The 23130-nt window shown below is 44.2% G+C and overlaps 1 protein-coding gene and 1 long non-coding RNA gene across 2 annotated transcripts in view; one reads left to right on the top strand and one right to left on the bottom strand.

Moving 5' to 3' along the window:
- The window catches only part of NTNG1 (netrin G1), a 132948-nt gene that overhangs the window by 9076 nt on the left and 100742 nt on the right, over positions 1-23130 (bottom strand). The window contains exon 8 of the mRNA XM_035894482.1: positions 18246-18383. Coding sequence (XP_035750375.1) covers positions 18246-18383 — 138 coding nt within the window. The remainder of the gene's footprint in view (positions 1-18245; positions 18384-23130) is intronic.
- LOC118452308 lies at positions 1501-4677 on the top strand. The gene is made up of 3 exons (XR_004842045.1): positions 1501-1621; positions 3051-3214; positions 4061-4677. It is a non-coding gene; the product is annotated as an uncharacterized LOC118452308 (long non-coding RNA).

Below are 23130 nucleotides of genomic sequence, written 5' to 3'. Positions count from 1 at the left end.
GAGAGCATGAGAGCACGTGTTGGTGGCTTCCATTAATAGTGACATTAATTCCACAATAGTACCCATCTGAGGACAAAGATTGGGTATATTGGTATTCCTCAGAACATCTTCATGGCCCTGGATCCTGAAGTTCTTCATGGACAAAACTTAAAATTATTTGAGAGCTGCTGAGTGAGAAATTTAAGACTGAATTGTAATCTTACGTTAATTAATAATAGTATTTTACAAAACTTATTCTCTCCTAATTTCTGCTCCCCAAATACGTGGTACGTTGGTGCATGTGTGTGCCCTCTCTGGCAATGTGAGCTAAGGCGTTTGTGATGTGTTGGATAAAGAGGAGCCTAACGAGTTATTTAAAGTTTTTCTTGCCCAAAGCAGCATGGTTGCTGTAGCTTAATAAGCAAGAGCTAAACGATAATTGTCAGTTCGGTATCACTCAGGTGGAGCAAGGTTAGTTCTGGAGAGCATGAGAGCACGTGTTGGTGGCTTCCATTAATAGTGACATTAATTCCACAATAGTACCCATCTGAGGACAAAGATTGGGTATATTGGTATTCCTCAGAACATCTTCATGGCCCTGGATCCTGAAGTTCTTCATGGACAAAACTTAAAATTATTTGAGAGCTGCTGAGTGAGAAATTTAAGACTGAATTGTAATCTTACGTTAATTAATAATAGTATTTTACAAAACTTATTCTCTCCTAATTTCTGCTCCCCAAATACGTGGTACGTTGGTGCATGTGTGTGCCCTCTCTGGCAATGTGAGCTAAGGCGTTTGTGATGTGTTGGATAAAGAGGAGCCTAACGAGTTATTTAAAGTTTTTCTTGCCCAAAGCAGCATGGTTGCTGTAGCTTAATAAGCAAGAGCTAAACGATAATCATCAGTTCGGTATCACTCAGGTGGAGCAAGGTTAGTTCTGCACATTTTATTTTACAGTACTTGCTGTGTAGAGCAAACGTTGTGTAGAAAAATTTCAGAATAATAATTTTGCATTGTAATGGCTACTTCTTTAAAGCAGACTTACTTGTATTTATTTGTGTTTTACACAGAAGATGTTATATTCATGTCAAGTTAGATTTTGAACACTGCTATTTTAAAGTTATTTTTGATCTAAAATAATTCATTGTAAGCTTTTTTCTTGCAACTTTGGCTTAAAACCAACTGCATGGGGCATTTTGAAAAATGAGTAACAAAATCTACTGGAAATATATGTTATGATCAGCTTTTAAACTACATAAAATGGTGTTTGTAATGGAGACATCAGCGATCTTTAATTACGCTACCATAAATATCAAAGCTATTGAAATGGAATGGGTATGTAACTAGAAGAAGGCAGTGCCAGAAGTGTGACTTATAATCAGCCACGTTACAGTGACCACCAGTAAAGGCAGAGTCAAGTTTATCTTTGTATGCCATTACATATTCCTCTTGTGTGCATTTTTGGAAACAGGATGCAAGCTACCAGGATAATGCTCTACCCTAGGAGACCAAGCCACCAGTGTGCAAAGTAAATGGTGTAGAATCTCTCAGGAGATGAACATTCAGAGCTTATGTGAGCATTCGTTACACGGCAGAGGTAAAGGTACAACATCGATGTACTTCCTACAGAACACAAGAAAGGTGAGCGATATTTTTTTAGTTAAAGCAACAATGCTGGGAGTCGGGAGATCTTTCTGAATCTACACTGACTTACTGTTTCGAACGTGGATGAAATGCTTCGGAGCGCTTTTGTTGAGCTAGCTCTGGAACAGGGATAAACCCACTGCCCTGCAGGTCTCAAAGCTCTTCAGAGTACGAGTTGTTATTGCCAGCGACCAATGGAGAAGCTGATGCCAAGGGAAGGCAAATGAGTTGCCTACGCTAACCAAAGATGGGAACGAATGCAGGTCCTGTGGTTCCCAGTTCTGTTTACTGCATTGCACTATTGGTTAGGTGAATGTGGCAGCAGAGTTGATCACTGTTTCCAAGGGAGTTTGGAGACTCTCAGCTGTAAGACGACTTACAAACTATGACATTTAAAAAAGGAATATGCAATCTTGTCCACTTAGGAGTCATACGCAATTGCATAAACTGTTTAAATATCCTGACAATTATCAATGCCAATGTCATGTATGTACCTCCTTCTAATCTCACCAGTCAGAACTTCAGCAGCTTCATGTTCATACATCAGGAACCATATGTCATGGTAAAGGTTTGCAAATGTTTTTTATCCCCTCTGCTTTATCGTGGCCTTTACAAACATTGTCTGTTATTGTCTATTTTTAATCATTACAGTAAAATTAAAAAATGACACTCAACAGGCAGATTCTTGTGTCATAATTCCTTTCTGAGATATGCTGGATGATAACATGCTCTCCTGTAAGTGGGGTTTTAATTGCTGTAATGCTTTACTTCCCTACTCTTTTCACCAGAATATCAATACGATGACTCAAGCAGCTGGCAGGTAGCACTCAGCAAAAATGAGAACTAATAAATTAATGGATCAAATAATTAAAGCTATTAGCTGCTTCATGCTAGCTTTCACCAACAATATTTATTGCTATGGACAGACTTGCTCTAGGCATCATTGTGCATTTGTCTCCATGAGAGAGCAGTCGTTAGATGGGCAAGCACAGCTAACAGACGCTCACCCTCCCGCACAATCTTCTTCAGGCACACCAGTTTTTCTGCAATGTGCTATGCAGGTGTAGCCAGCGCCAGAGACTTAGCCTGTGTTTTAGCTGAAAACCTTTAAAATTGACTTATAATACCACATCATTCAGCAAAAATGTCCCAAAGATGCTCACACCAAACCACAACCCCCTGTCCAGGTATACTGACTCTTAACAAAATTTCAAAGCCTGTGATTATTCATTTGTCTTTTCACAAGTGATGCTTCGGTAAGTGCGTGGTTAGAGCTCGTAATTCAATACCACACGCTGACCAATACAGATGAAGACCGGATAGAGGCAACCTACCTATTTTTCACAATATTATTATGCAGGCTACTACTAATAAGTTATTGCAATAGTAACAGGATTGCACCCATCTCATTTTGCCAACTCTGCAGTTTTGCTACAACACAGGAAATATCTGAATGACAACAGACCTGGCTTAGACTTGGGAAGAGAGCATGCAGCATGAGTCTGAAACCTTCTTTCTACACACACATGAACTAAAGAGAATGCCTCTAAGCATGGATGTTGATACTGCTTACGATGACAAAGTGTTAAGGTAATTCAGAATATTAAGAAGCCCAGGGTCAAAAGAATCCCATGAGTAGGAACTGTTTCCTCCTGTGCTTTATATGGTTCTTGCATTACTTTTGACATGCTGATTAACACACCTGTACTTCTGTTTATCAATCCCGATGCACAAAGCTGTTAAGCCTTAATTATTAGTGCTGACTGAAATAACCCAAGACCCTCAAGGAACAGATAACTGCAAAATACCCATTCACTGCAAAGCACTTGCTTTATTTTACTCAAAATTATTTTCTCTAATTTTTAGATTGTCAAGTCATGCCAGAGTTGAAGAATAACACAGATATCTCCATTAATCTAGGCAAAATAAACTCCTCTATGATCACTATTTCTAAAGCTGTATTGTATCAATGCCCTCAAACCTCATGGTGAAAAGAAATAATTGTGTTACTCACGGTCTTCGACTCGCACTACAGAGTGAAAAGCCAAGACCCCGGCCCTTTTCTCATGCTCCTGAGAAGCTGTGCCTATAACAACGTTATAAACTCATACGCTCACCGTCTCACCTTTGCTTTGGAGAAGGGTCACCCAAGAGATGCTCAATTTTTATGAAAATGTGCTTCTAGAATGTTGTATATTCTTTTAAAACATAATGTCTGAGCATACTTTAAAACATAATGTCGATTTCTTTGTAGAACTCTCAGAGAAAATGGAAACCGGTTTCTGCTAAATAGAATTTGGATGACGATGCTACATTTCCTGACAAATTTATCTCTCTGGGTCCAGCCCTGTCCTCTGCCCCCAGCCACCCCCCCTTGCAATCTGTCCTATCCTGAACCCTCGCAGCTCCTGTCACATGCTTGTCCTTCTCTTTCAGCAGCCTTGGCAGCGATGGCAGTGGAAACCTGACTTCTCCCATCACAGCTCCTTGGCAGTGGAAACCTGACTTCTCCCGTCACAGCTCCTCCAGAACCATGTGTATTCCTGTCCACTGCCTCCTGCGGTGGGAGCCGGTGTTTGCCGCATGCCTAGGTAGAGTGCTGGCTGATGGGTGCACCTGATGTTGGAGGGGGAGAAGAGGCTGTAGCTCCAGGTAGGATGACTTTTTGTAGGACTGGTCTTTACCCAGACCCTTGTGAGGGGTCAAACACTGAGGCTAAAGACCAAGCCTCTTCCTGCTCCGTGAAGCCTCACGGCAAGCACGGCCAGCCAGCAGGCAGGGCTAACCCTGCAGGGACGCGCCGTCCTGGGCAGCAGGGACTCCAGCGCGGTGTCTGCTCAGCTTTGAAATACAGGCCCAGCGAAGTGAAAGCACGAGAGGCGTGTGAAAGGCAAAGGTCTTGTGCTGCCTTTGCCAGACAGCATTTCTTAAGTGGCACCATGGCAGGGCTGAGTGGGATGATGGTTTGCTGAAGACTGCAAGAAAGCCGCAGAATGCCTAGCGTTAGGCTAAAAGAGAAAGAGGAGTGCTACAGGGAAGTGGTTGGAACTGGAACAGAGGGGCTTGGGCCAAAGCCAGGATGGGTGGGAGGAGGTGAGGGAGGTGCTCAACACGTCTTGGCTGGCTCAGTGGTTTGTGTTTGCAAAGCAGTCAAGGTCTTCTAATGGTGCAGAGCAGCGTGGGCTGCAGCGTCACCGCTAAGGTGTCATGCTGCCGCTGAATACAGAGAAGAAATAACCGGAGTACACTTCTCCAAGCATCTTTTCAGTTGTGTTTTAAATCAGTAACGGTTTTGCATGAACTAGCAAAGCTCTCGGGTCGCTGCAGAAAAAAATATAGCAGTATATGGCTTTACTTTGATAGGTGGTGTAAATCTTGACCCAGATTCCCAAACCTTTGCAAAGCCCTGCTGTGTACATGCAGCCTTTCATTCTTCTGCCCAGTTGTATACCAAATGGCATGTGCACATTTGTAATTTGAGGCATTTCAAAATATCTGGCTCAATTTTTGAGACATTTGTGTTCCAATACACTTTTGTAATCTGTCTGTAAAGCTATGCAGAACAGGATGCTTTTTCTGAGAGCTGAACCCTCCTTGCAGAGAGCTGCACTTTGCTGCATAATGCCAAGGTAATGGGGATGATTTAGGAACGCTATGTTTGCCCTCAATATGAATTTCCTTGCGCTAACGGCCCCAGTTTAAATCTCGTTGTGGGATTCTCCTGTTCTTGAGATCAGGTGGAAGTAAGCCAGGTTTTTGAACCTTGTGAGAGTAACTTGTTCTCCTTGGACGCTAGTCAGCGCTTATTGCCTCGCTATTAAAATGCAGCTTCAGCTCTTTAAAGAAAGAGCTACATGCGGTGAAACTCTCTTTACTCTCCTTGGAAATGAAACTCTGAACTCTTCAAAGTAAGAGTCCTACTTCAAGAACCTTCTGGCTTAAGAGGGAAGTTCATTTCCCATTTAAAGTGTGTGTAACATTCAGGGCTCAGGGATGCAGCATCTCATGAACAGAACACCCTGCTCATTGCCTCCCATGGACAGGAATTTCTATACGGGGGATGCTGGGGGCGCTTGTTCCTCCTGCGCCTGCCAGCGTATGGGGGGACTGGTCTGTGCATGTGGGTGACAAAGCTGGTCGCTCTTGATTGTAGCCCTTGTGCACCCCTGATCTGTAGCTGCTTGGCACTGTCTCTTAAGGCTAACCTAAGTAACGACTGAAGGGAGAATCCCTCCTCCACAGAGATTACGGCTGAGCTCCTCAGCACCTAGCCGTTTTGAAGTGGGAGAACAGATTCTTGGGTCCCTTGGACAAGCCTTCAAATGCAAGCAGGAGACAGAGTAAGAACAGGGGCTAGCACGCAGGTGTCGCAGGAAGCCAAAGGTGTCTTTGTTTGCCTCTTCAGCGGTGCTCAAACACACAGCTTGGCCACTGGCTCCATACACTGGAGCAATATTTTGGTTTATCCACGACAGATTTTGTTATGCTTTATTCTTTGGACATCTGGAGGTTTTATAAATGTCTGGGAAGTGTGAAAGATTTGGAAAGTTACTCCACTCAGTCTCTACAAAGGGAATGAAGATAAATTTAGATCTGCAGACAGAAGTACAGATCCAAATATTGTCTCCAGATTCAGCCAAGGTCATCAGTACAATAGTTATTACATGGCTTTCCTCTTCCAGCTGAACAAAAAGACAGAAATCATTGGAAAGAAAAAAAATAGCATCTACAGAAGTGCTTGTCCAAGCTGTAGTTATAAAAACACAAAATAATTGTGGGCATAATGCTTTAATCCTTGTGGACCCCAGCTGTATATTGAAATCAGTGATGTTAATGAACTCAGTCTCTTTAATATAATTATTTCAAGTTGATTTTAGTTGTAAGTAATCTTCTATAGACATTAATTACCAACAACTGAATTATGATCAAACTCTCTTTCCCCTTCTCTGTAGAAATCTTTACACTTCCAGCAGTCACATCTTTCTCTTCTCACCTGCTGATTATAGGTAAAAATTTTATTAACAATTTAATTATTCTTTTCAGAAGCCAAGGTAATTATAACAGGCTTGACTTGGCTTCCATTAAGTCTCTTTTAATGATTTTGCCATTGACTGTAGTCCAATGTGAGAGAATAACAGCTCGTAATCAACAAAATCATATCTCAAAATTGTGCAGGGATGAAGGAAATTGGAAGAGCAATACAGTTAATATTCTACAGAACATCACGGCACTTCTGTGTGGGCTGTCAGTCCCCTCTAAATATACACGGGCTGGATCCTGTAAAGCTGTATTAACTTTCATAGCTAATGAACATGAACAGCTTGGGTAAAATTTGTGCCGTAAAGGGTAGTAGTCAAAGATCTGACAAAAAGCTGGACTGACATTGATAAGATCAAGCTTTTGTTCCTGATTTTATCATACCCGTGGTCCTTGTCAAAATATTCACTTATGTGCTTAACTTGAAGATGAATTTGAAGGGTCAGTCCATGTCTCAGGGTATGGGTCTCAGGGAAGAGATGATCATGCAGGCGCTTATTAGAAAGAAACGCAAGAAGAAGCTGAAGGGGCAGAACGCTTGCAGCTGCTTTGGTGAGCTGGTCAGGTTAGAGACGCAGAGGAAAGGGAGCAACAAAAAAAGAAGACCACTATTTAAAAGGAGTTTTATAAACATTGCAGTGTTAGCAGCAGAGTAAAAGAAAATTTTATAAAGAAATACATTTACAAGCAGTAAAGAAAAATGTGGAAACTATGGCAAAATAAAGGCTAAAATAGAGAAGCGCAGACTCTCAGAATTTAGCTATACTCACGTGCTAAAGTACCAAGGCAGGCCAGAAATGATTGAGCAATGTACTAAAGTCATAAAAATTAGTAATTCATTTTTTTTTCTAAACACATCAGAAGCAGACATTTTCTAGGACGTCTCTGGGGCAAACAAATGGTGTGTAAGGGAGGCAAGGGGAAAATCTGTAACTATTAACTGTGGGAGAGCTTTAGGAGGTCACCGGGCTGCTGCCTGCGTTGGTGGGGGTGTGCTCTGGAGGTGCGTCTCAGTTTACACAAACCATTCATACAGAATGGCATCAGAGCACCAGAAGCAAATAATATTGATCCAAGAATTTTGAAAAACTGCAGAAACAAATTTGTGTTACCTGTGATGCGACTAACTTAACTGCCAAGATGGGCTTGATGAACTGTAAGAAGGGACGGTGGCAGATGTGATTTTTATAAAGAGCTCCAAGGAGACTGAGAGGAACTAGAGACAAGCCACTAAAACTTCTTCAGCAAGCAGTTAGATGGAAATTGTAATGAAGAATAGAATTAGCAGAGAGATGAATGAGCACGGAAGAGGGAACTTTTTGTACAGGGAAATAACGGCCTGCGAACCCAGGAGATTATTTTTAGGATGTAGGAAGCATACGGACCTAAATGATCATGTTGATAATGTATCTGAATCTCCAAAAAGTATTTCACAAGCACCGTCAGCAGTGTTTTTCAATGCAACCAATAAGAGGGGGGTTTTGGGTGGTGTTTGTTTGGTTTTTTTTGTTTTGCGCTTTTTTTTTCCCATGGAATAATCACGGTTTGAATAATAGGAAACAGGGTAAGAATAAATGTCAGAGACTCCTACTCAGTCCTGTAAGAACTGTGTCAGGACTTACACATGCAGAATCGTGCTAGAGAAGTGAGTGAAGAGTAAGGTAATGAAGTTTGCTCATGTTACAAAAGCATTGTGGATGTAAAGACCTCCAGAAGGATTTCTAAGATACTGGGTGACAGCACAATAAACTGGTGGATGAAAGTCAGTGTTTAAGAGGAATGCACCCCTATAGATTCTTGCCTTTACCATTTAGAAAAGGGACCTTAAGAAGTATTTTATTGAAAACATTGACTTAATGCTCTTCATCCGTCAAAAAGTCAAATAGATTCTTGGATTTTTTTAGGACAAGAAAAAAAGAATGAAATGGGAAACACCACAACGTCCCCATATAACGTCGTGATGCGCCCATCTCTTGCACGCTGCATGAAGCCCTGCATATTGAGAAGGTGTACACAGTGCTGCCAAAAAGGGTAGAATGAAAATGATCGTAGATACAAGCAGTTCCTGCAAAAGGAGAGATTAAATAGATTAGGTTTCTTCAGCATAAGAAAGGGAAGATAGATAAAAGGAAAATAAAATAGACATCTATAAAATCACAAATGTTATGGAAAAGGTGAATTAGAAACGATTATTCACTTAGTCTCATTACCTCTTCCTCTCAAGAACTAGGATGTACCAAATGGAACGGTCAGCCAGCCAGTTAAAACAAAGAAATTATTATTATTACACTTTGCATAATTGCGAACTTGTGCCCGGGACGTTTGGATAACAGAAGTATGAATGTCTCAAGCAGTGATTAGGCAAATTAGTGGATGAAAGGCTCATTGAGACCAACTAAATATCAAGATACTGACAAACTCTTTGGCTAAGAATATCTGTAAGCTGTAGCTTCCTAGAGTTTGGATGCCTATGCTGAATAAAATGCCGCTGGGGCCCACAACTGTCGAAGGGAGGACACCGGGGTCTAACTCGGCATGGGCTTTCTCATTTTCCACTGTAAGATGTCCCACTGGCCATAAGCACGCAAGCATGAAGATAAACGCACGACTCGCAGGAGTGAAGTGTTTTGAAGACCATCTCTAAAATGGGCTAGGTAAGATGGTCAGGTGACAACAGGGTGAGGTGGGAATTGGGCAATGTAAAAAGGCACTTCTGTTAAGTATTTTAATTAAGAGCTCAGATCTTGAAAGGTCTTGATCATTTTCAGAAATTCGTTGCTGAAGCACTCAACCTAAATGACAGCTCTTTTAGTTTAACTACAGGTCTTTCAAACCTTCAGTCTGAGATTTTTTTTTCACCTCTATAGATTACTCATAACAAACACTGTCAGTGAATAAAGACATCTAAAATCCCTTGGGAAGTACCTCAAATAGCAGTAACATGCAATTAAAAACCCTCGAGTCCATTAGCTTAGATACCACAATACTCAGCTCTGTAGAAATACAAACCTAACGTTAGAAATGCTGATGGCGTTAGGATTACATCCCTGCAGCGTGTTCAAATTCAGGGCAGAGACACCCCTTAACATTGGGTGTGCCCCGCACCTCGAATAACTGAGATCCACCAAAGGTGGAAGCCAGTCTTTTAGAATTCAAATTTACGGGCGGACTGAGTCTCGGGACACCTACTTCCATGGCACCCACTTATTAATGCAGAATATTAAAAGGCTTTTTTTTTACTTTTAGAAACACTGGGGAGCTTAGCTTCTCTTAGGGGAGGCAGTCAGCGCCTTGCAAGTTAAAACCTATCCGCTCCTTCTAAACTAAACTTTGGCTTTTGTATTGCCGTCGCTGTGAACAGGCAGCTCTCTTGGGAGAGCTGTGCTTGCATGTGCACAGGGAAGCTCCTAACTACTGAAGGCTCCGTGACCGGCACGCGCCGGTGCCAGCAACGCCATCAGTTCCATCGCTGCCAGGATAGGAGGTGAGGACTGTCTTTAATTGCCTCGGGTCAGCCGTTTCCATCTGCAGCTAAGTAGGATGGAGATGACCTTGCTTACTCCGAAATGATCCTCTCAAGGCCCCTTGGTAAATGCGTCCCACCGGGGCGCGTCTGCGGTGCTGCTGGTGTCTCTTTTTCTGCCCCCGGGAAGAGGCATTGAGCAGGCAAATTATGCAGAAGTTATGGTCACTGAGCAGGCTTCAAAGGCCAGGGCGGCGGGTTTTCCAGAGGCAAAGCAGGCCTGCTCGTCTCTGTTCAAACGAACATTTAATAATTCATAACAACTAACTGAGTTGTCAGTTTTCCCTTCAATACGCTTCCAACGTGAACAGATTAAATGGCGATTGCTATCAAGCTTTATGTTCTATTTCATGTACCTAATAAAAGTTTATCTAGTGGAGCTTACTTTGTACCTTTTTGATCTGTTCCTAACCGACCGCAATATACTGTATTAAAATATTTATCACTGTGCTATCAAATATTAACCACTTTTAAATCATCTGGCTAAAGAAAACAAATAATGTTACTCATTTAACTTTTCATGAATTTCCTAGTATTCAGCTGTTCGGAACTCTCCCACGGCACAGCACCAAAAGCACTGAAGACCCTAGAGGTTGCATTAGCTCCTTTTAGATGGGGCTGGTTTGAAATGCACCCTGCTCGCGCCCGTCCCCACTGCTCGCGCTGGCTCTGCCTGCAGAATCCCCGTGAAAAGTCACGATGCTGCTGCAGTACCAGGGGATCCCGGGGAGCTCTTTGCTTTTCTGCAGGTCGGTGGCTTTTTGAACCATTTTGGGAGAGTATAGGACTTTTTTTTTTCTGCTCATCCATCTGAAATGATGTGGCTTTGTCTGGTAAAAATGCCAGCAACTTGCCAGGCTGGAAGGTGAACGATCCAGCGGTGGGAAGAGAACACGGGCGCCACAGCGGCGCTGCCGTTGGACGCAGCCTCGGCCAGCCCGGCTGCCGGGCTCAGGGCGCTCCCCAGCTCTCCCAGGGCGCTCCTGCTCGCTCAGCCCGTTGCCGATTCCCATCACAGAGCTAATACGGCAGAAAACTGTTCTTTTTTGGTTAGTGTCCTGCTGAGTTAGATCTGAAATGGTTCAATGCAAGGTCAAACGAGTGCCTGAGAGATTGCTGGGGGTGAGGGACTAAAGAGCTGGGAGCTGGGAGAAGAGGGATTGCAGCACTTGCAATTAGAGCAGTTTAGGCAGCCCTGGAATAGCAGCTTTGAAGCTGACACCTGGGCAAGATCAAGAGGAGAACAACCTTTTTGCTCCAACCCAATCCTTCACCTTGCAGGGGAAAAACTGTTCTGTTAACGGCCAGGTGTATAAATGTTGCTGCTGAATCATTTCTTTTCCCTCTGGAGAAAGCAAGTCTGATCACCGGGTTATCAGAGTAAATCTCATGAACTGGAAAGCTGCAGTCTGTCAAAGCCTGGTGCCTCTTAACGAGATGTTAACTGTACTAACGAGCCCCCTTTTCCATGCCTCATTCTCTGTTTGATTTAGCTACTTTCTTCGGCTTCCCCCCCTCAGGTGTTACCTAATTCACATTCCCCATCCCGTTCATAGAAGCCTTAATTCCAGCACAGAGATGCTGAGATGATGTCCCCGAGCTCTCACCAGTGCCTGGTCTGGTCCTTCTGCAGGTTCTTCCGTTTCCACAATATTCCACGTGCCGTGTGGGCAGGAGTACCAAGAGCAGTTTGAGATGCAGTCCCCAACCTAGGCATGCTACGGTAGGTATGCAGACCTGTATAATGATCTAGAGACAGCATCCTATGTTTTCATCTTCTCTCCTGTGCTTCATAAAGATGCTTCACTGAATCGTTTTTGTTAAGTACAGCGTTGTGTTCTGGCATGTTCAGTCTGACTAAACTGGCCTCTACCCAGGGAGGCAGCAACCTCCTTTTTCTCCTTCTGATCCACTGCCTCATTAAAAAATGACGATACTGTTCCATGATGGTCACACTTTGGTGAACACCTTTCCATGTATGCCTGTATCCGTACGGTTATTCTGTGAGTTCTGTGTGTTGGAACGACTGCACTGATACGGATGCTCACGTCGTCTTTTCTCAGGTTTAAAAGACCCAGGAGAGCAGTACGGCATTACACGTGGAAGTCCCGGGCACGCTTCCCCTGAGGCAAGCAGGATCCGTGTTTGGCATCGTCTGGGAATCAGGCCTGGCAAGGCTGTGATGTTGTCTGTAATCGTGCCTTGCTTGTCTTACATCCGTAAGCCACGCTTTGCTCGGAGTCGCGGCAGAGGGATTCCGGACTGGTTTGAGAATTATTCTGGATTTAATTTTGGAGCCATTAGAAGCAGAGTCTGTTCCTCCTGCCTCTAAACCCCTACACGCACAGTTTCTTTAGCTTGCATTGCAGTCACCTAAGACGAGTATTGTGAAATCAGTATTCCATGTATTTACAGGGATATATAAATTCCCTGACCAGGAGCGGATTGTTCCTTGGGGACAGCAATGTTCACCCCCATCAGAACGTGACACTTTCAGTAAGTTCTGTCTGTGTTCTACTCCCCTCCAGCTCCAAGCCTGGTAGTGCCCTTACCAGCACCAGTCCTGGCTCCAAAACGCACCAGAGATGAAAGTACGGACAGCACCTGGGCAGAGGGGAAATGCCCCCCATCCGGGCCAGCTGAAGGCGTGAGAACTGCTACTGGTAAAAAAAAGGTGTAAAAAGGTGGAAAAAGGTGGTCTATGGCTCCCACTGGCTCCCACACAGGCACTGCAAAGGCAGGGCGTCCCAGTTCTCAATTCCTACTCCTTTTTACGGTTTCCCAGGCACAAGAGAAATGTGTGGGTACCGAAGGGCTCGCAGGATGCGCCTGCGTCCAGACACGCGTATAAGATCACTGACCTTCGGGGGGCAGACGATTACGTTTATGTATTTGATCTGTCTAGGAAGAAGTGCATGATGGATTTTTTCAAGGGCAGAGGGATTCCGGACTGGTTTGAGAATTATTCTGGATTTAATTTTGGAGCCATTAGAAGCAGAGTCTGTTCCTCCTGCCTCTAAACCCCTACACGCACAGTTTCTTTAGCTTGCATTGCAGTCACCTAAGACGAGTCTTGTGAAATCAGTATTCCATGTATTTACAGGGATATATAAATTCCCTGACCAGGAGCGGATTGTTCCTTGGGGACAGCAATGTTCACCCCCATCAGAACGTGACACTTTCAGTAAGTTCTGTCTGTGTTCTACTCCCCTCCAGCTCCAAGCCTGGTAGTGCCCTTACCAGCACCAGTCCTGGCTCCAAAACGCACCAGAGATGAAAGTACGGACAGCACCTGGGCAGAGGGGAAATGCCCCCCATCCGGGCCAGCTGAAGGCGTGAGAACTGCTACTGGTAAAAAAAAGGTGTAAAAAGGTACAGAGGGATGGTCTATGGCTCCCACACAGGCACTGCAAAGGCAGGGCGTCCCAGTTCTCAATTCCTACTCCTTTTTACGGTTTCCCAGGCACAAGAGAAATGTGTGGGTACCGAAGGGCTCGCAGGATGCGCCTGCGTCCAGACACGCGTATAAGATCACTGACCTTCGGGGGGCAGACGATTACGTTTATGTATTTGATCTGTCTAGGAAGAAGTGCATGATGGATTTTTTCAAGACAGATTTTTTTTCTTGCTGAAGAACTGGATGGTAACGTTCTTGCTGAATGGTAAACACAAATTTCCAAAGCAAACGTTAAAGTAAGTTCCAGGCTTACAATTCCAGGTTTGATTTTCTTTGGCAATTCAATCTACGTGGCGATTTTGATCAAATGCTTCAGCTTCTAACATTTGTAACCCATGATAAAATGCACACCAAACTCCCTTATACTTAAATAATGGTATCAGAAGTTGAATGCACACTGTGACAGAGTATGAATTATCTGAGAGGCTGCAGAATAAGACAAGTGTAGTCTGGAAGACAGATACAAGCACCCAGCGCAGTTTGAGCACTGGAGATAAGAGGCTAATCCTTTGCCTGCTTTAATAAAAGCTACTTAAAATGAATGAAAAAGGGTAAAATAAAATAAACTCTTCAGAGCTTGACATAAGGCATCTGACTGAAAACTCATTTGCTAATTGTTTAAGACTTAGGCCATTGAGCCAAGATGATTTAGAACAGCGATTCACGATAAATAATGTGCTGAATTCAATGCGGGTGCAAGCTAACATTGGGAACTCTCGCCCTTGGTCCAGGCCTTGGCGGAGCTGCAGGCTCAACGTCTGCGTTTGCTCGCCGACTGCACGAAGGGAGCCCGTGAGCTATATTGGTCGCTGGACCCCCCCTCACCGCCGATTGGGTAGACATGCAGCTGGTTTTGGAATCAATTCTTGTGCACGTGAAATTAAAAGCTGTTATATTTAAATGCTCCTGTACATATGCGACAGAATTTGGTCACCTGAAGCGCCCTGGCCAAGAAATACAAAAGGTACGAGACCATGAGCAGCGCGCTTAGGAAACCAAATGAACGCTCCCACTCGGTATCTGTCCCTCGTCCACCGTTTTAAAACACAGGCAGTTCTGCGTGTAAACGTTTCCACCTTTTGTCGCAGGCCCTCTTGCCACAAGGCCCTATGTTCAGGCTGAGAGTGGCCCAAACAGCTGTAGCCACTGGTTAAATTTCTTGCCAGGCTCGGAGCTTTTTCTTCTGTTTTTATGTTCATTTTTAAAGGAAATGGTTTAATGTCTATAGAATAGAAAAATGCAATATAGCTGTGTGTTTTCTCATGTTTCTGGAATTCTAAAAGCGTTCCAGGACCAGTCTGTTCTGCCCTTAATTAACTCCTTGCGCTCCTGGGCTGCTTTTCCCGCGGGCAGCAAACCTTCCCCCTCCGACCAGACCCTGCCGGCTGCCGGGTCTGCGCAGCACGAGCCCTGAACTCGGTAGGGGACGGCTGCTACCGCGGTGCCGTTCATCCGGGAGGCAAAGTCTAAAATTGCATCTGGCCACTGCAGGGGCAACACAAGTGGTGAGCGTCTGCCTGGATCCTCAAAGGTTTCGGATGCGATCAGGAGGAACGAGGCACCTAAATGAGTACTTCTGAGTACAACGGCTTCTGTGTCCTCTGCCCACGCGTGGTGTAAGGTCGACTACAAACAGTAATTTATCAGATGATATACCATGAGCCTCAGAAAACACCACAAGATTTAGCATTGGTTTTCCCCCAAAGGATTACTAACATACGTAAAGCTAAGCCACTCCATCTACCAATACGATCATACAAATAATTAAACTAGCTATGGTAGAGATTTAACTTATTTATTTACAGGTCACGCTTCTGGTTGCCCTAGGTCAATGATTTTTAGCAACAAAGCTCCGTAAGAATAGATTTTCTTAATAATGCCAATAATGTATGTGTAACAAAAGTACCCAAGCACGTACGGGTCTGTCGAGTGCGTGTGTATCCGCCTTCGCGCACGCGCTCTTCTGCACAGCACAAGCTCGGGGAAAGAGACCGCAACCACCCACTGCGCATCCCGGCAAATCATCCTGAGCTGCGCTCAAATTGCCATACGACAAAATTAAATGAATTGGAATTATTTTCCTCCATGAAAAGACTTGAAATGAGATTTAAATCAGCGGGTGCTTGGTAAAACACGGCAATCTGATGCCTGTTCCATAAAACTGACAGCCGCGCCTGGTGGTTTTTCTTCTGAATTTGATTAGATCATTTGGTCAATCTTGGAGAATGTCTACCGGTGACACAGTCAGACTGAGATTTGTGCAGGAAATTACAGCACGGCCAGGGAAGCTTAATTAGTTTTGTCAGCAAATCTAAAGACACTAGCTTGCATTTCCAGAAACTGGCTACAGCCTTTACAAGTACCCTGATTCAGCAAAAATCAAGCTAATTATATATTGGGCTTAAAAAATCCTCATTAGAAGAGCGTTATTGGGGTTATAATGTCCAAACCCATGAAGATAGGAAATACGGCGTTTAACAAGCAATTGGTTTGACAAGCTGATATATACATATATATATATATATAAAATGATGTTAATTCTATGCCTGTAACATTTGCTCCCCAGACCTGCTCAGTATCTCAGCTACTTGATACCTTCTTCAGACCCGCTGTGCGGACACGGTGTTTACCAAACTTTGTTCAAATTCTACTGCAGAGAACCGTATTGATTTCCTTTTTAATTTTTTTCCCTGTGTCCCTGCAATATCTCAATGCTTCACAAATTCCAATGCTTATTTTGCCAGCAGCCAGGGTAAGGTGCAGGGGCGATGACAACCTCCTCCTCCCTAAGGGGTGCAAGGCCAAGGGAGTTCCTAAGATTTCTGAGTGCTATTTTGGAGATACCCAAGATCTGATTTTTCAAAATATTAATAATAAAGAACTCTGAGATTTGAGACGCTACTTTGCCTGTCTTCTGCTGCAACTCTAAGCTGTCAGTAATTCTGTGAATCAAAGCTCAAGTGCAAGCATCCAGACAACGCGAATACAGCTCACATGTGCAAGCGTGGCATTACCAACGCCGCAGAGCAGCGGGAGCTGAATCGGGAACGTCCGGTTTGCTCGGGGAACGTTTAACTCCGTTGCCTGTGCCAACCTCCTCTCTCCTCATGTACTAGCTTTAATGCTAACTGGTTAATTATTACAATCTTCCCTGAAATTCTTTGTTTATGGCTTTTCTTTCCAGATATATTTGCTGAATTGTCACAAGCCTAGATTTTCTACTTCAGAGGTGCTCATCACTTGGAGGGGTGGTGTCTCCCTAGCTCTATTGGGTTGGTTGGGTTGTTTTGTTGTGGGTTTTGTTTTGTTTGTTTGTTTGTTTTAATTTAGGATGTAAGATTTGCAGTTGTTTTAAAGCAGTCAGAGCATTTGTGTGGCTATTTGGCTAACTGGGGTCAGTAACTATGGGGTCAGTAACTACATTCTCTCTTGTGTTTCTCACTCTTAACAATCAAAAGCAAGGTCTTGTAGAAGTCTCTTCAGTGTGTGCGTGAGAATGCAGAGAGGCAGGGAGGAAAGATGAAAGAAAACAGTGAGAGGGCCGTCCAGAGTTTCTGGAAGTCGATGTTCAAAACAGTTGTAAAGAAAAACTCTTAAGATTTTACTGCAAAAGAAATTTGCAATAAAAGCGTAACCCTGGATATAGTGATGTGGTGCTTCCACTCGCTGGGTCACCAGACCCGTTAACCAGACGAGGAGCTCAACATGCAACTCGGCATCGGAACAACGACTGCTCTAGCAGCGTTTACGCAAAATTCCAGCTCTTGTTTTTAAGGGTGTGTATACGGATATATATAGGAGATATATAAAAAGGAGAGATATATATATATATATATACACACACACCCTTTATTACGGGTGTATACCTCCATTTTTTTTACCTTTAGCTTTTGTTTAGTTTTCAGTAATTGTGGCAAGTAATGATCCAGTGTTTTGCAGTTTGGTTGTCCAGGGACACAGTTTTAAGATATGAAAGCCTAGTTAAGTTACTCAAGAAGTTGAAGTTTAGTACAGAAAAAAGTGAACATGCAGACAAATCACCTTTTTTTTGGTAAGAATTTTAAATCTGGAGTTAATGTGCCGACGTTTTGGGATACAAAACTTATTTTAAATTTGGAGTTAATGTGCCGACGTTTTGGGATACAAAACTTACTTTAAATTTGGAGTTAATGTGCTGACGTTTTGGGATACAAAACTTATTTTAAATTTGGAGTTAATGTGCCGACGTTTTGGGATACAAAACTTATCTTAAATTTGGAGTTAATGTGCCGACATTTTGGGATACAAAACTTATTTTAAATTTGGAGTTAATGTGCCGACGCTTTGGGATACAAAACTTATTTCACAGTTGGCAGGACAGGCATATTGACATTTCAATGGGAGCTCCTCCAGGCAGCGGCAGGAGAGAGGGCACTGAAAGCGTGCGGGAATCGTGGGTGGCACCGTGAATTCACTGCCCTGGGCTGGGAGCCCCCGAAGGGCGCCGGCAGTCGCGCGTTCCGGCAGCTCGCAGAGCGCCTCGCTCGTGCTGCTGGTACGGGGCGGCACGTGGGAGCACACGGACGCAACGCTGCGGGAGAGGGGCGGCTCTCGGGGTTACTTACGTTGGCAGCCCAAGCTGTGCCAGATATATCCCGGCAGACATTTATCACATTTAGGCCCTGATGTTCCCTCCTTACACTCACAAAATCCTCTGTCATTACAGCGATCATGGACTGAACCAAAAGGGTTACAATAACAGTCTGCAGAAACAAGACAACACATACACACCGGATTCAGGTCCACGTTTGGCGATAATTCATCAATACCGACACAGGGCGCATTTCCAGCGCCAAAGGTAAAGGAAGACTGTCTGTTAGGGATATCCACAGCAGGGACTGTAACCACTACAGCCCCATTCATTTGTTTGCATAGGTCGTTTCAGGAAGAGACATTTTATGATGTGAAGAGAAAAAGCAAACAGGAAGGATATAAAGGCAGAAGACACCATGTCCTTTGAGGGCAAGGGATTGTAACAGATTCTCTTTTGGTGAGAATGCTTTTGACAATTTAATGAACATTAGAAAAGCTTTGCATAGCATGGATAGATCCAGGTGCCATCAGGGTGAAATGTTCCGCATTATTCAAATAGGCTTAGCTATGTTACTCAGTATTTTCAGAAGTGCCGAATGTCTTAACAGAGCTATATAAATGTACTTTACTCATTTCCAAGATAGTCTTCCTTTATAGCTTCGAGCAGTATAATAATTTATGTGGATATTTGCCATTACATTGATGAGACTGTATTTATCAGTGACGTTAATAAACCTTTTAGATACTCCATGATGAGAAGCTTGAGGTGAGCAGTAACGTGGTGCCAAACTGAGCAGAACTGCCTTTGCGGCACCGTTTTCATTCTGCTCACCTCCCAGCGGGCAGATGGAAAATGCAACGGGGCTCTTCCCCCACGGTGTATTTTCCACGTGTGTTCACCCCGTTGAAGAACGGCTGGGGTAACCCCTTTCCTCCCACACCCAGCGCTGTTCATCCCCAGCCCTTTCTGCAATGCCATTACAAAGGCTGGGTTTGGCTTTCAGCCAGCAGAACAAAGACAGGGCAGCAGCTGGCAGAGCTCATTTTTGGCACTCCTTCAGCTTATGTATCTATTTATTTATTTATTTATTTTTACGAAGGGCTGTATCTTATTTGTAGGTAGACCCAGGTAGACCCAGAGTAACTCCACTGTCAACTGAGACCACAGACACATTTTGGCAGCATCTGATCTCTGCTGCTGGTGAAGGCAAAAGATACAGACATCGATTCCTGAACCTGGGCAACCTGCTGGGAGCCTGGCTTTGTACGCCTGCGAATCTCCCGCGGCCCCTTCCGACCCTTGCCATCCTGCCATTCTGTGAAGCAGGGCTGCTTTGATGACTCCCTTTGGCGGTTGCTCCCTGGCATTAGGTTAAACCTCAGCAATATTGTAAATGACAAAATGGAGTTGAACTGGGAAGTAAAATACAAAAATAATCCGAAGGAAAAACAGTAACAGGAGAAGAATTACCAGGAAGACATTTGTCATCTGTTGTCTCCGTGTTTAGCAACGACAAATTACAGATGGCATGTTGAACGCTTGGCATGCCGAAGAAGAATAGTTACCTTTGGCAAAGAGAGTTCCTCAATAATAATAGAGTCAATTAGCCAGCAACATTCATTAATGAAGTTGAAAACCGACACGCCAAAAACGCTGTGCAAGGCTGAGCCGAATTACAGCGCAGCGAGTGCCATTTGGAAAGCTGGCAATGCCGATGCTAATCAGATGTAGGCAATGTTTCTGTAAGCAGGCCTAGAACTGAGATACACATCGAGCGCGGGAAGGAAAACTTGCCTGAACAGTGTTTGTAGAAAGCCTTGGAAGACAAGAAGCTTGGGACTGCATTAGAAGCAGAAGGCCCCAGTCTGTACATTAAAAGCAGCTTAGCTGGATACGATGGCGTTACAGTGGTTTGAACACGTGTTTGTGAAAGAAATCTACGGCCCATGGTACTGAATGTTTGTAGATGCGTAATGTTTTATTTTCCAGAGAGCGAGAACCTGGCCCTGAGTCAGTGAAAGCTTTCCTACCCAACTCCATCATATAGGTGTGCAAGATGTACCAGGCCTGTACTGGGCTTTTTAAGGGGAAGCGGATAGCGGCAACAAGACATTAAGCCAGGCCCTTTACAGGAGTAGCAGATCACAGCGGAACAGCACGCAGACCCAGTCACCTCTAAGAACTGAGTCTAGCCTCCATCCTTCCCCCAACACAACTGATACCACCGGTACATAACCAAGAGAGGGCCCCCAAGCACCGAGGCTGGCTGTCCAACACAGTACCACCGGCCAGGGAGCGCTTCTCAAGACCTGCCAAATACTTAAGACATTAAAAAGCTCAAACACCACAATTTCCCGTGTGCCACATGGAGGCAGTCAGTATCTCCAACGCCCGTAGAACAGGGCATTAAATAACATTAAATTAACATTCCTCATCCTAATAAGCAGACCACAACACTGTGTTCCAGGGTGGGGGAGAAAAGCCTGCAGAGCTGAACGGGGAAGGCACTTTCCACCCAACCTCCATCTGGTCACTGAAGGATGGGAAGATGACAGCAGTGCTCATCTGTCCTCTGAGAGTCACTCCATCAACGCCACACTGCCACCAGAACGCGATGGAAATCAGTGAAAAAGCAGCTTGGGACACAGGCTGAAGCTCGCAGGCTTGCTGCTAACCGGTCTGGGTTGACAGTGGCTACCGGAAAGCCGGCCGGGCTCGCTGGCCCATACGCCGTGAGGTTTCTAAAGGGCCGTTAGCGGAAGCTGCAGGCGACTGCGAGGCCGGCTTTCCTATCGGCGTGGCGGTAATTACCATTCCAGTCTTTAGGTTATAAGGCAAAGGAAACGTTTTATTACTCTGGGTCTACCTGGTGGTTTCCAAGCTATCCATGCTTGCCAGTGTGAGCACGCACTGAAAGACAGAGTTACTGGGACTCCATCGTCACCTTGTGAAAATAAGAGGCTCTTCAAGTTGTTCAATTCTTTTTCACTGTAAGCATGTCGAGTGAGTGATTTTTAACTTCAAAATACCTCGACGTACTTAGAAAGGGCAGTTGCCCACACGAGGTAATTTGGCATTTAACTGACAAATCCTGATATTTCTGATATTTCATTTTAGGAAATAAAATTTGTTTTGCTTCTAAAGAAATTAAGGGCATAATGAAATTAGATTTAAGCCCACTGTATAATGTGTTGCATTTGGTTCACTGGTAAAAACCTTCTCAGTATTTCAGTTCTTTGCAACTTGTCGGTTTTAAAAATGAAACATTTTGCATTTTCTCCATTTGGTTGGCAGCGGCTGAGAGTCACAGGTTTGTTACCCAGGTACTTACCAGATACATTTATGAAAACTATGTAAGTAGTTTTGATAAATCAGAGCCAAAGCCCTCGAACTGCTGCCATTGAACTAGCTGACCCAAGCAGTTCTTTCTTTTCTAAATATATGGCTGAAGAGGAAAGAATTAGCCTGGAAAAATGAGACTTTCATACGGGAGCAAGACTTGCACACATCACTGGAAATCTGCGCATTAAAACGTTCATGCCAACATTCCACTCGTACTTAAACCCCCAAACGCTGCTTTTAAACTCAGAGAGAGGAGAAATGAGCGTTTCCAATAGAGCAGGACTCTTTGTGCTTGACCCGGAAGGATGGTGAATCCATCGACCCTCTCCGAGGTGAAAACACCCTGCGCTTTGCAGGACTGAACCTCAGGAGCCCCAGTTCCCACGCACCGTAAGCACAAACGTCTCTGTCTGCTGACAAGGGGCTGGGCACCCGCCTCACTCGGCTGGCTTCAAACAAGCAGCACGGAAGCCGTCCTGAGGTGGCAACTCAGCATCTGGCACGCGCTATGAGCGCCGTCATCCTGGGAACGGTCTCAGTCCAACGGGAGTGTTATTGATTTAAACCAAATTACCTACGACGTGGGAAACCAGGGTTTGATCCTATAGGCACCTCGCACGGTCCAATTCTCACAGGAGCCCACGAGAATTCCGCTTGCATTAAGGTGGGGAAGTCAGCCAATGCATTGTGTTGCCTTTCTTGTTCTTAAGACTCTTGTTAAATAAAAAGTTTTAAAATTTTGTTTCTGTGAAGTCTGGGCGATTTTGAAGGGCACAGCTTTTTTGCTAAGACACTTTAGATACATCATGTGCAAATTAATTTAAAATTTACTGGTTTTTGACTCCTGGTCTATTAACTTCCCTGTCTTACGTAGCTCCAGCTGCTGCCTTAGCATTTCAGCGTACATGGGAAAACAATACACTGAATGAGCTGGTGAACAATCCCGGGGTAATTTAGCGTCACATTCATTAGGCCTATTTAGGCAGCTGGAATTATGCAGCCCTGATGTGACACCGACGATGCCTGTCGTCTCCATCAAACAAAGATGAGGGACAGTGGGTTTTTTCCAGGAACGTCTGATTTGGTTAATCTCCTCAGCACAGTCATACAACATCATGACTTGCCTACTAAGGTTCTTATTAGCTCAGACTAATTAATGTCAGAGGAGATCGTGCATTTTCTGAATGTGTTGCCAAGCAAAGTTAAAAGAAGGACACGTGCAATGCAGTGCGTGGATGGCTCTGGGTGTTTATCACGAAATAAAATGTAAATTTGTCAGGCTGCAGACTGAAACGAAATAGTTTCTGGCTTGAATCTCAGCCATGGATTATAAAGAATATTAAAATATAAGTTATACACCCATAGCCTATTTTGGCATGAAAAAATCTTATGACTTCCTTTTTGCTTCCTGGAAAATGGAAAGGAAAAAAAATCACAATGAAAAATCCAGAACAGGTTCCACCGATGCTTGTGTCTGTAAAACCCTCGCGTAATAAATTCTCCACCTCTGGCTGTTATTAGAAGTGTGCCTGTTGTGGCTCCCTGGCACTGCTGCCCATGGCGGGAGGCTTCCT

Source organism: Egretta garzetta, unplaced genomic scaffold, assembly GCF_000687185.1.
Source record: "Egretta garzetta isolate BGI_Z169 unplaced genomic scaffold, ASM68718v1 scaffold655, whole genome shotgun sequence".
Lineage (NCBI taxonomy): Eukaryota > Metazoa > Chordata > Aves > Pelecaniformes > Ardeidae > Egretta > Egretta garzetta.
Note: the sequence above shows the minus strand (reverse complement) of the source record. Positions and strands in the feature narration are given on the sequence as shown.